General features: G+C 44.1%; 1 protein-coding gene across 6 annotated transcripts in view; it reads right to left on the bottom strand.

The window, feature by feature from the left end:
- LOC145353365 (uncharacterized) overlaps positions 1 to 13604 on the bottom strand; it is a 119392-nt gene that overhangs the window by 70077 nt on the left and 35711 nt on the right. For all 6 annotated transcript variants that reach the window (XR_013888689.1, XM_080204044.1, XM_080204045.1 and 3 more), the window contains 2 exons: positions 2406 to 2492; positions 853 to 927 (listed from right to left, as the gene is read on the bottom strand). Coding sequence is in view for 5 of the 6 variants with exons in the window: in XM_080204044.1 (XP_080060170.1) it covers positions 853 to 927; positions 2406 to 2492 (162 nt within the window). In the remaining variant the exon portion in view is untranslated. The remainder of the gene's footprint in view (positions 1 to 852; positions 928 to 2405; positions 2493 to 13604) is intronic.

Below are 13604 nucleotides of genomic sequence, written 5' to 3'. Positions count from 1 at the left end.
AAAGCAGAAATAATTGGCAAGCGATTGGTAGAAACACATTTATAGAAGAGGGAAAGAATTCATTTTCATTTTTGTTCATAAACAACATCACAAGACCTTCACTGGTAAACATAAATGGCTGAGCAGAAACTCCATTCTGTGTAAATATTCTCAACAATTGAGTTTTTTTTAAAATCAGGATTACAATAATTATTCATTAGCAGAAACACTCGTGTACTACTTAAAGTATAGTGGATTAATGGAGAAGTTTGTTCTCAGTATTCACCCTTTGGGATATGCAAGTCTGTGGTTTTCTACTTTAACTAGTATTTGACTCAAAAAAACAAAAACTACCTTCTAACGTTGCTATCCATGGTGTGCAGCCTGCTCTGTGAAAGAAGTCAGAACATTTCCAGTGCAAAAAGCTGCAACACAAAAGGAAATGGTGGAAAAGCTGTAAATTTGTTAATCCAGAGCCAAGAAGGACTGTCTATTTAGGAGGAGGCTGAAGAAAGAAACCAAATTTTCCTCAGTGTGAGAATATTTTTACATGCAACGATGGTGTGAGTGGAAGTGCAAGGAAACCCAAGTTTCTCAGTATTGACAAATGGGATTTTTGGTTGCACATCAGCTGTTATAGTGAAGGCCAGCAATCAATAAATGGGAGGCTCTTGCATCCCACCCGAACTCTCATCCAATTTTCACCAGGTGTTAGGTAGTGGTCACCTGAAAAGGCTTTTAGATGTGCAATTGGACTTGCACAGTATTTGCTGACACTCAGTGAAGCTGAGTGCCAATTTTGAAAGAAGTCACTGTTTAAGGTTGGTAGGGACACTGCAATGGCAGGAGATGGTTTAAAGGGTCACCTCTTACCTGACAGTAATTGAGAATTTCCATCACCGAGGACTGTTGACCTCCATTTCCAGAGCTGTCCGTTATGTCACTGTCCTGAATAAATAAAGAAAATGTATCTTAGCTATCTTTTAACATCACGTGCCTTACGTTTGAATTGAAATGTTAGTCTATCATTAAGCAAAACGGTTTCAAAAGAAGGTACTTTGGCCTCATTATCACTAGATGGTAAATTGATCAATTTTGTGGCGAAAAGTGTAGAAAGGGATTATGTGTAGAAGATCGAGACAACGGTTTAGTGCAAGTTCCTGAACCAGTGCATTGCTTTTGCAGTGCAGATTCCCATTAAACATGCGGGATTTGTGAATTTACTCGTATACGTTAACATTATCCCTCCATTACATCTTCATTTTGGAAGGCAAAATTGGACAAATGGCTGAAGCAGATGCTGCTGAGCTGCATGCGGACACATAATGGCGATGTCCTCTGGTGGTTTCCCTGAGATGAGGCCTCGAAGATTAGTCGAGTTACTATGTCACAACCTGCAGTTAAATTCTTAAAGGGGATCAGAAGGGGTGAGTGACCAGGAAGATAGGGGATGGGGGGGTGGGTGCAGATTCAGGGATAGAAACAGGGTGGGAAATTGAGTAAGGGTATAGGATCCAGGAAAGGGTGGTGGAGAGGGTGATGGTTCGTGGTGGTGGTTGACAACAGTTCACATGGGTAATGTAGGGTCAGGAAAAGCTTTCTTATCCCTGGGTCTGTATTCCAGTCAATATGTTTTAAAATGTAGCATTTTAAAGGTGGTCCCTTTAAGGGCCACCTGGTAGACTGGAGAACACCTGGTTTTCCTGAGTGCAGTTGGTACCGGTTCTTGCAAAGCAAACCAATATTTTAGAAAGAGACTTAGGCAGAATTAAAACCCATGGAGGCCCAATACCAGGCTCGGGCCCTGTTTCTCAGAATCACTGTAGTGCAGAAAGAGACCACTTGGCCCACCGAGCTACACAAACAACAATCCCACCCAGGCTCTATCCTGTAACCCCATATATTTACTCTGCCAGTCACCCTGACACTAAGGGGCAATTTAGCATGACCAATCCACTTAACCTGCAGATCTTTGGACTGCGGGAGGAAACCCATGCAGACATCGGGAGAACGTGCAGATTCGGCACAGAGTGACCCAAGTTGGGAATTGAAACTTAGTCCCTGGCGCTGTGAGGCGGCAGTGCGAATCACTGCACCACCGTGCCATTCAATGTCCTTCTTATTAATTAAAAAAAAGATTTATTCCTTTGTAAGATGGGGGCTTCAGTGGCTTTTACTGCCCATTTCTAGCTGACCATGCAAAGATGGTGTGAATCATTCAACAGCAAAAACAAGAGTTTACATTTAAGTACAATAGCAACTTTAATGTAGAAAACATCCCACGACCCTTTTCAGAGGGACTAGAAAATAGTGACTAAGATTATTTAAGTAGTACCGTTTGAGCCTTGGAAGGAGAGCTAGGCAGTGACTTAAAACATACCCAGGAGAAATGCTGTTATTTGTTTCATGCAAGATTACATGCTTACATAGTCTGACATAGCATCAGATTCCTCATCATCATACTCTTCATAATCTTCATCATCCGATAGTCTCTTTACTGGAGCAGGTCTTACCTTAAAGTAACAGAGACATGAGTAATGCGTTGAAGTAATGCAAGGATATAAATAGGTGCCATGGATTTGTGTTACTTTGTGCTAAATATTCTGAACCTTGTTTTGCAATGCTTCTGCAAACGTAAACACCTTGAACCTTTTTGCCAATTAATATACTGTTACCCCCTTGGTGATGTCCACTGACTCTTTTTGGAAGGTTCCTCAGTTTCATTGCTTTACATAAAATATTGTGCATTACTAAAACAGATCACTCATTTCATCAGAGTATCAACTGCAATGGGATAATGGCAAGCAGATCTGTTTTCAGTGATGTTGTTTGTCGGCTAAGTGTTGTGGATCAGGACTCAGTCAAAGCTCCCCTTCTAGTAATACAATATCTTTTTCTCCCACCGGAGCTCAGTTTAATGTCTCAGCTGAAGGACACCATGCCCAGCAGTGAAGTCCCTCAGAACAGCACTTAAGTTTTAGCTGAAAATGGTCCCAAAACCAGCTGGCTTCATTGCATCTCTAACTTTGCACCCAATGGGGTAGGGTTTGAAAATTGCCCTCTTGAACTGCAGGCCATTTTAGAAATTGCAATAACCATGGATTAAGTTTGCAAGAAGAAATCTATAAGTGACTTAGAATCAGCGAATAAAATAGAATCCCTACAGTGCAGAAGACCTCATTGAGGCTGCACCAAAAATGAACCCTATCCCTGTAACACTATATGTATTTATGCTGCTAATCCCCCTGTCACTAATGGACAATTTATCATGGGCCATTCCACCTAACATGCACATCTTTGAACTGTGGGAGGAAACTGGAGCAATCAGAGGAAACCCACTCAGACACAGGGAGAATATGCAAACTCCACACAGACCCAAGGCGAGACCCAAGGCGGGACCCGGGTTGCAGATTACAGAACTGTGAAAGACTTTCTAAGCAAGGTACTAGTACGGTAATCCCCTTAACTTGGTTCACCCTTTACTGGATTCTTCCTATTTTTCTTTTAGTACCCCGTGCATTTCTATTTCAGTGCAATTTCTAAATAAATAAATTCATTAGTTCTAACCTGGACATGATAATCTGACAGTGTGCCAGTTACTGCCTACTGAAGGAGGCAGGAAAATATGACAGACATCCCACAAGATCTCTCATGCAAATTACTCTGGCTAATGGATAATTATTGGTCCAGTTTCATACTCATTCCACACATAAAGATTGCAGGTTTCAATTCATCGGAAAACCAATCTGCTTATGGAAACTGCTTTTATTGTCATGACAATAAGGTAAGATGTTGAGAGACAGTCCAAGTCAAAACTCCAAAAAGCCAAATTTCTTTCCTGTCTCTGTTGTGTCCTTGTCGTATTTTGACAAAACACAACTGAAATTACATTTCTGACTGGAATAAATTAAAGGCAAAAGGAAAATCCTGCACATTAAAAGCATGGACTGACACATTGACATCAAATGGGATGTTCCAGACCATTAGTGAAACATCGATACAAAACTCGGATTAATAGTAAACATTCCCAGTAATAACCCTGCGATTTGCCTTCCCCTTTACATGAATTGCACTTTAATTCAATATTAATTAAACCTTTTTGACTACGTTTATCAAGAGGAAGCTTCGTCTTATTTTTACAACAGCAGAGATCATTTTTTCTCTTGTAGCTTTAACAAACCTGATGTCTGAAAGTTTACTACACTAGAATATCGGCATTATCTTACACTTACTCTTGGATAGTCAATGGTCATTTTACAAATATCAGGTAAAGATCTGGGATGGGATTCTCCAGTCCCGCTGCAGTGAATGGAGATTTGGCTGAATGCCAAATTCTGCGTCCTCACGAGCAGTGGGGTGTGAACAGCCGAGTAATTATGGTCTTGACCAATAAAATAATTTGATAATGTATGTCCAAAAAAAAATTGAAGGCTCAAAGAATCTGGGGATCAGGTGGCAAATTTTCACCAGGATTGCCATTGAGGGTCTGGGAAGCATACACACCAGGTCCTGGCCTTGGAGCCTAGCTGGTGCTGCAGTCACATTCACCCCAAACAATATTCTTAATTCCCAGCGTCCCCCAAGAAACACATCTGAGATTTCTATTAAAAAAAAATCTGGCCTGTTCGATGCAATGCAAATCCTGTGATGGCTGCTAACTTTCGCGAGAGGGCTAAAACGGAACTTAAAAGTTAAAAGTTTATTTGTTTCACAAGTAGGCTTACATTAACCTGGCAATGAAGCTACGGTGAAAATCCCCTAGTCACCACACTCTGGCGCCTATTCGGGAACACTGAGGGAGAATTTAGCATAGCCAATGCTGCTAACCAGCACGTCTTTCACACTGTGGGAGGAAACCCATGCAGACAGGGGGAGAATGTGCAGACTCTGCACAGACAGTGATCCAACACTGTCCCTGACGCTGTGAGGCAGTGCTGCTAACCACCGTGCCACATTTGCACCAGGGATATCTCAGAATGAGGTATCCCCTACCCGTTCCCATCGGCAACAGAATCAAGTACATGGACTTGATAACCATCAATCTGCGTGGATTTAAATATTTCTGGGCATAACACTATAGCTTCCTGAGGTGTCAAGATGATCTGTAAGTTATTTTAGATCACATGGTACAAAACACGTTTTGTGTGTGTGTGTGTGTGTGTGTGTGTTGGGGAGGGGAGGTGAATTCTGCAGAGAATTCTCTTGTCTCAATCCCCAAGGTACCAATAGCATCTTTTTCTTGGCAATGTCCGAGAATAAGTAAGTCTGTTCATATCCTTGGTGTCAGGTTTAATTCCAAGATGAGCTTCCCACCTCATGGCCAGGATTTTACAATTTCCCCATTCCAGGCAGCTGAGGTGGTAAAATTCTGGCCTATATATTTGTGCCATTCCTAAGGCTGCCTATTTTCATCTCCTTAACATTGCCTGCCTCCAAGAATTGTCCATCTCAGCTCATCTGCTGCTGAAACCCTCCTTCATTTATTCCTTATCTCCAGACTGATCTACTCCAACATGGTCCTGGTGCTCTCCATAAACGTGAGGTCATCCAAAACTCTGCTGCCTGTGTCCGACCTTGCAGCAAGTCCCATTCTCCATTCACCTCTATGCTTGCTGACCTACATGGAAGTGATCAGGATCAAACAACATCTTGATTCTAAGATGATCATTCTTGTTTTCAAATCCTTCCTTGCCACTCATTTCCCTCCAACCCCAAAAATCTCTTAAGATATCTGTGCTTCCCAGTCTGGGCATCCCCAATTTTAATTGCTCCACCATTGGTGGCCATACCTTCAATTTGATTAGGCCTCAAGTTTTGAAAACTCCTTCCTATACCTCTCCCCTCTTTTTCCTTCCTCACAAGAGGTTATTGCAGAGGGTCAGGGGACATGGAGTTGGGGGTAGGGTGTTAGCGTGGATAGAGGATTGGTTGTCAAATAGGAGGCAGAGAGTGGGGGTCAATGGGTGCTATTCGGATTGGCGGTTGGTGACTAGTGGGGTGCCCCAGGGGTCGGTGCTGGGGCCTCAGCTATTTACCATTTATATAGATGATCCGGAGGAGGGAACCGAGTGCAGGGTGTCGAAATTTGCTGATGACACCAAGATGGGGGAAAGGCAAATTGTGCGGAGGGTGTGAAGAGTCTGCAGAAGGATCTAGATAGGCTGGGCGAATGGGCCAGGAAATGGCAAATGGAATTTAATGTTGGCAAGTGTGAGGTGGTCCACTTTGGTAGGAATAATGGTAGGAAGGACTATTACTTACGGGGCAAAAAACTGCAGCAGGCGACGGTGCAGAGGGACCTCGGGGTCCTTGTGCATGAGTCGCAAAAACCCAGCTTGCAGGTGCAGCAGGTGGTCAGGAAGGCGAATGGGATGCTGGCCTTCATAGCGAGGGGGATTGAATATAAAAGTAGGGAGGTCTTGCTGCAGCTGTATAGGGCATTGGTGAGGCCGCAGCTGGAGTACTGTGTGCAGTTTTGGGCGCCGCACCTGCGCAAGGATATTTTGGCCCTGGAGGGAGTGCAGAGGAGGTTTACTAGGCTGATACCGGAGTTGAGGGGATTGAGCTATGAGGAGAGGCTGAATAAACTAGGCTTGTACTCATTAGAGTTTAGAAGAATGAGGGGAGATCTCATTGAGACGTATAAGATGATGAATGGGATGGATAGGATAGAGGTGGAGAGACTCTTCCCGCTCAAAAAAGACAGTAGGACTAGGGGGCACAGCCTCAAGATAAAGGGGAGGCGGTTTAGAACGGAGTTGAGGAGGAACTTCTTCACTCAAAGGGTGGTGAATCTCTGGAATTCTCTGTCCGTTGAAGTGGTGGAGGCTGCCTCGCTAAATATTTTTAAGAAGCGGGTTGATGGGTTCTTGATAAGAGAGGGGATTAAGGGTTATGGGGAGAGGGCGGGAAAGTGGAACTGAGCCACAACAGATCAGCCATGATCTTACTGAATGGCGGGGCAGGCTCGAAGGGCTAGATGGCCTACTCCTGCTCCTATTTCTTATGTTCTTATGTTCTTATTCTTCTTCAAACCTGCCCTTTTGACAAAGATCTTGGTCATCAGAATCGGTACCTCTTAATTATAAAATCATAGAATTCTACAGTGTAGGAGGCTATTCGGCCCATTGAGTCTGCACCAACCACAATCCCACCCAAGTCCTAACCCCGCAGCCCCATGCATTTGCCCTAATGAGTCCCCTGGCTCTAAGGGGCAATTTAGCATTGCCGATCCACCGAACCCACACATCTTTGGACTTACCGGAGCACCCAGAGGAAGCCTACGCAGACATGGGAGAACGTGCAAACTCCACACAGACAGTGACCCCAAATTGGGAATCGAACCCAGCTCCCTTGAGCTATGAGGCAGCAGTGCTTTCCACTGTGCCATCATGCTGCCCTTACGTGGCTTCGTATCCTACGTTTCTCTCTACCTCTACCCTATCCATCCCCTTCATAAGATAATGAAGGGGATGGATTGGATAGAGGTAGAGAGATTCTTCCCGCATAGAAAGGATAGCAGGACTAGAGCGCACAGCCTCAAGATAAGGAGGGGGCAGTTTAGATCAGAGTTGAGGAGGAACTTCTTCACTCGAAGGGTGGTGAATCTCGGGAATTCTCTGCCCGTTGAAGTGGTGGAGGCTACCTCGCTAAATATATTTAAGTCACGGGTAGATAGGTTTCTGATAGACAGGGGAATTAAGGGTTATGGGGAGAAAACGGGAAAGTGGAACTGATCCACTTCAGATCAGCCATGATGTTATTGAATGACAGGGCAGGCTCGCAGGGCTAGATGGCCTACTCCTGCTCCTATTTCTTACGTTCTCAAAATGCCCCTGTGAGGAACCTTCTGACTCTTCATTCCACAGTCGATAACTGTAAACTGTTGCTATTTTTACTTGTCTGCAATCCTAATAGTAAGAGCAACATAAACCACAATCCCCACACCAAAGAGATTAGTAGTGAAGCTTTATCTGAAATACCACAGGTTATAATTGCTTTCAATGCTCAGGTTTATTTAGACAGATGGACCTAGGATTGTTTCCCTTCCCTTAATTTGCACCAGAGGCCCTGGTTTTAAACTAATTTCAGACAACATGTCTGAATCACAGGTTTTTAATGAGGGCAATTGAGAATTCAAAACTATGCCTCCTTCTGCAGAAGATAAGCTGATCCATAATGATTTGTGACAGGAAAAAGTAAGTGAGAATATTCTTGATACATGAGAAACCAGAGTAACGATTTTTGTAACCTAAATACTTACAGCAAGCAAGTAAACAAAAAGCAAATGAATTGCCTTTAGGTTCAATTTCCATCTCTTGTTCTGCTAGCTAATTTTTACCAAGTAGCTGTGGAGATTTAGCCATTTGGGTATGGTGAACGGCAAAGCACTGGCTACTGCTAACATGATGTGGATGTGCCAGCGTTGGGCTGGGGTAACATCTCAGTAAGAGCTGAGTACAGAGGCTTTGGGTGGTCACCAACACTGATGTTCAACACTGCATACAGGGTCAAGGGCTTTGAGACAGGAGATGGAACAAAGATAGAAAGGCATGCCAGGTTGACTTTAGTTTAAAAACTGATGACACAGATGGGAATGTGGACTTCCATCAGATTGTTGAAGGTCAGATGTGCAGCAGATAAAAGATTTATCCCACAAAGGGGAGGAAAACTCAAGGGAAAGGTTACCTACTGTTGTCCAACCCATTCACGTGCACATCCTGGTGGCCAATTCAAATGAGTTTTAAATTTATTTATTAGTGTCACAAGTAGGTTTACAATAACACTGCAATGAAGTTACTGTGAAAATCCCCCAGACGCCATACTGTTTGTACACTAAGGGGCAATTTAGCATGGCCAATGCACCTAACCTGCACATCTTTGGACTGTGGAAGGAAACCACAACACCTGGAGGAAACCCACGCAGACACAGGGAGGTCATGCAGATTCCGCAAAGACAGTGATCCGAGCCGGGAATCGAACCCTGGTCTCTGGTGCTGCGAAGTAGCAGTGCTAACCACTGTGCCACCGTGCTGCCCTTGATTGAAATCCGATTCTCTGGCCCAAAGCATAGGAACTTGACGTATGATAGGATGACAGTGCACAGAACGAAGAGACTGAAAAAATGAATGTTAATGTCTTACATAATAACAGGATGTTCCTGAGTGCTTTACAGCCTATGAAGTTTTGCAGTAAAGTCATTGTTGTAATGTAAGAAACATGACAGGCGATTTGTGAACTGAATGTTCCCAAAACAGCAATCTTATAATGACCAGGTAATCTCTTCTTGTTTGTAAAGCCTGATGTTCTGCAAAACAGAAAGGAGCACTCCTTTGGAGAATTCGCAAATTGACTATCAGCAGGAAAGCAATTTCTCGTCCCAGCCTTGCCAGGGCAAATTCACCAGAGGTTTTAGGAGTGCAATGGGATGCATCTCTTTGACCAGAACCATCCTCCCTCCTGCATTCTGCCTGGTAGCTCACAAAAAGTACACTCTCTTCACCGTTCTGTCTCTGAGACATAAACTCAGTTACCCCAGCAATTTTTGAACTTGTTTTCAGGTATGAACAGTTTGCACATAGCTCTCATTAAGTCTCAAACTGAGCACCTCTGTCCCCATGGTAACCAAGCCACCCAGGCTTCTTGGACAAAATTCGTAACAGAACACATGCGCCTCTTCACTACTCCATTTCATCTTGAATAATCTTATAAACCTTCACCTTCATAAAAGGAATGATATTGAAGCATTTCATGTGATGTGTAACACACTGTAAGAAGGAGACAAGTATTAACATAATTTTGCCTCATGGATAGGATACAATGTTTTAAATGCGTCACAAAGTACGATAAGCATGGACCTTACTGCAGTTTGTTTTGTCCATTTCTTGTAATCAGGCTTTTACTTTGGGTAGGGAGTGAGTAATGTTCACATGGGTTTGGTAATCTGTGAGTTGACCCAATGTTCATGTAGGGAACAGGCTTTGTGACACACCCCTATAATTACACTGTATATGAACAAAATAAATCACATTGAGTTTTATTCTTACTTAAGTCTGCAATAAAAATACTACTGTTTATGTTGCAAGTAAGGCTAAATTATAGAATACAATAACTTTGTGACTGGACCAGAGAATGTCAAACATGCTCAGCATGTGTGAACAAGGATATATTAACAAAGCATCTTAAGATTTTGCACTTTCAAAACCTGATCCTTTTCATTTCATTTCTGATTTCCATAATTCAGGTTTCAAGCCTTTGCAAACCATGTGAATTAAACAATACAAAAAGGCGTTGGTGCTCTCTCTTATAGCTAATATCAATAGATATTGTTAAGACAGAAATCTTAAGAACATATTTTCAAGAAATTGCATAGGTTGAATATTTCCATCACTATGATAATTATAAGCACTCTTAACTCCACATTTCCTCCACATACCTTGCTGCTGAAGAACTTTTGAATGGACTTAAGAACATAAGAAATAGGAGCAGGAGTAGGCCATCCAGCCCTTCGAGCCTGCCCCGCCATACAATAAGATCATGGCTGATCTGTCGCTGCTCAGTTCCACTTTCCCGCCCTCTCCCCATAACCCTTAATCCCCTCTCTTATCAAAAACCCATCAACCCGCGTCTTAACAATATTTAGCGAGGCAGCCTCCACCACCTCAACGGGCAGAGAATTCCAGAGATTCACCACCCTTTGAGTGAAGAAGTTCCTCCTCAACTCCGTTCTAAACCACCCCCCCTTTATCTTGAGGCTGTGCCCCCTAGTCCTACTGTCCTTTCTGAGCGGGAAGAGCCTCCCCACCTCTATCCTACCCATCCCATTCATCATCTTATACGTCTCAATGAGATCTCCCCTCATTCTTCTAAACTCTAACGAGTACAAGCCTAGTTTATTCAGCCTCTCCTCAAAGCTCAACCCCCTCAACTCCGGTATCAGCCTAGTAAACCTCCTCTGCACTCCCTCCAAGGCCAAAACATCCTTGCGTAAGTGTGGCGACCAAAACTGCACACAGTACTCCAGCTGTGGCCTCACCAATGCCCTATACAGCTGCAGCAAGACCTCCCTACTTTTATAGAACATAGAACATTACAGCGCGGAACAGGCCCTTCGGCCCACAATGTTGCGCCGACCAGTCTTATTTTAAAAAAAAAACATTGACCCACTAATCTAAACCAATCCCTTTTCGTCCATAAACCTATCCACCAATCTCTTAAACGCCCCCAAACTAGGCGCATTTACAACTGCAGCAGGCAGGGCATTCCAGTCCCTCACCACCCTCTGGGTAAAGAACCTGCCCCTGACATCCGTCCTATAACTACCCCCCCTTAATTTAAAGCCATGCCCCCTCGTGCTAGATTTCTCCATCCGAGGAAACAGGCTATCACCATCCACCCTATCTAAACCTCTAATCATCTTATATGTTTCTATAAGATCCCCTCTTAGCCGCCTTCTTTCCAGTGAAAACAACCCCAAATCCCTCAGTCTCTCCTCATAGGACCTCCCCTGCATACCAGGCAACATCCTGGTAAACCTCCTCTGCACCCTCTCCAAAGCCTCCACATCCTTCCTGTAATGTGGGGACCAGAACTGCACACAGTACTCCAAGTGCGGCCGCACCAGAGTTGTGTACAGTTGCAACATGACGCTGCGACTCCTAAATTCAATCCCCCTACCAATAAACGCCAAGACACCGTACGCCTTCTTAACAACCTTATCTACTTGATTCCCAACTTTCAGGGATCTATGTACACATACACCTAGATCCCTCTGCTCCTCCACTCTATTCAAAGTCCTCCCGTTAGCCCTATACTCAACACATCTGTTATTCCTACCGAAATGGATTACCTCACACTTCTCCGCATTAAACTCCATCCGCCACCTCGCGGCCCAGCTCTGCAACCTGTCCAAGTCACCCTGCAAACTTCGACACCCTTCCTCACAATCTACCACACCTCCGACTTTGGTGTCATCAGCAAACTTACTAATCCACCCAACTATACCCTCATCCAGATCATTAATAAAGATTACGAACAGCAGTGGCCCCAAAACAGATCCCTGAGGCACACCACTCGTAACCGAACTCCATGATGAATAATTACCATCAACCACCACCCTCTGTCTCCTATCTGCTAACCAATTCCTGATCCAAGTACCTAAATTACCACCAATCCCATACATCTGCATTTTCTGCAGAAGCATACCATGGTGAACCTTATCAAACGCCTTACTAAAATCCATATATACCACATCTACTGCCTTACCCCTATCCACCTCTTTGGTCACCTTCTCAAAGAACTCAATAAGGTTAGTAAGGCACGACCTTCCCGCTACAAAACCATGCTGACTATCTCTAATCAATTCATTACTCTCCAAATAACTATAAATCCTATCCCTAATAATTCTTTCTAAAACCTTGCCCACTACAGAAGTAAGACTCACTGGTCTGTAATTCCCAGGGAAGTCTCTGCTCCCCTTCTTAAACAATGGGACAACATTCGCTGTCCTCCAATCTTCCGGTACTATACCAGAGACCAACGACGACCTGAAGATCAGAGCCAGTGGCTCTGCAATCACCTCTCTTGCCTCCCATAGAATCCTAGGGTAAATCCCGTCTGGACCAGGGGACTTATCTATTTTCAACCCATCTAGAATATCCAACACATCCTCTGTATCAACTACAATACTTTCTATTTTACACCCCTTCACCCCAGTGACCTCCTCAGCTACATTCATATCGTCCTGCGTGAACACCGAAGAGAAATAATGGTTCAATGCCTCTCCAATCTCTTCCGGTTCCACACACAACTTCCCCCTACTGTCTGTAACTGGCCCTAATCTTGCCCTAACCAACCTTCTGTTCTTGACATACCTATAGAACGCCTTAGGATTCTCCTTAATCCTATCAGCCAAAGTCATCTCATGCCCTCTTCTAGCCCTTCTTAACTCCCTCTTCAACTCCCTCCTAGCCAATCTAAAGCTTTCTACTGCACTACCCGAGCCCTCAAGCCTCATCCGAACATAAGCCTCCTTCTTCTTCCTAACCAACAAATCAACTTTTTTTGTGCACCACGGTTCCCTAGCCCTACCAATTCCTCCTTGCCTGACAGGGACACACCTATCACAGACCCACAGTAGCTGCTCCTTGAAAAAACTCCACATTTCAGACGTTCCTAGTCCCTGTAATCTCCTAGTCCAACCAATGCTTCCTAATTCTCTCCTAATGGCCTCATAATTACCCTTCCCCCAGCTAAAATATTCAATCCCCCTTGCTATGAAGGCCAGCATCCCATTTGCCTTCCTGACCACCTGCTGCACCTGCAGGCTGGGTTTTTGCGACTCATGCACAAGGACCCCGAGGTCCCTCTGCACCGTCGCCTGCTGCAGTTTTTCGCCACGTAAGTAATAGTCCTTCCTACCATTATTCCTACCAAAGTGGACCACCTCGCACTTGCCAACATTAAATTCCATTTGCCATTTCCTGGCCCATTCGCCCAGCCTATCTAGATCCTTCTGCAGACTCTCCACACCCTCCGCGCAATTTGCCGTTCCACCAATCTTGGTGTCATCAGCAATTTTCGACACCATACACTCAGTTCCCTCCTCCAGATCATCTATATAAATG

Source organism: Carcharhinus amblyrhynchos, chromosome 15 (assembly GCF_965287045.1).
Source record: "Carcharhinus amblyrhynchos chromosome 15, sCarAmb.v2.hapA, whole genome shotgun sequence".
Classification (NCBI taxonomy): Eukaryota; Metazoa; Chordata; class Chondrichthyes; order Carcharhiniformes; family Carcharhinidae; genus Carcharhinus; species Carcharhinus amblyrhynchos.
Note: the sequence above shows the minus strand (reverse complement) of the source record. Positions and strands in the feature narration are given on the sequence as shown.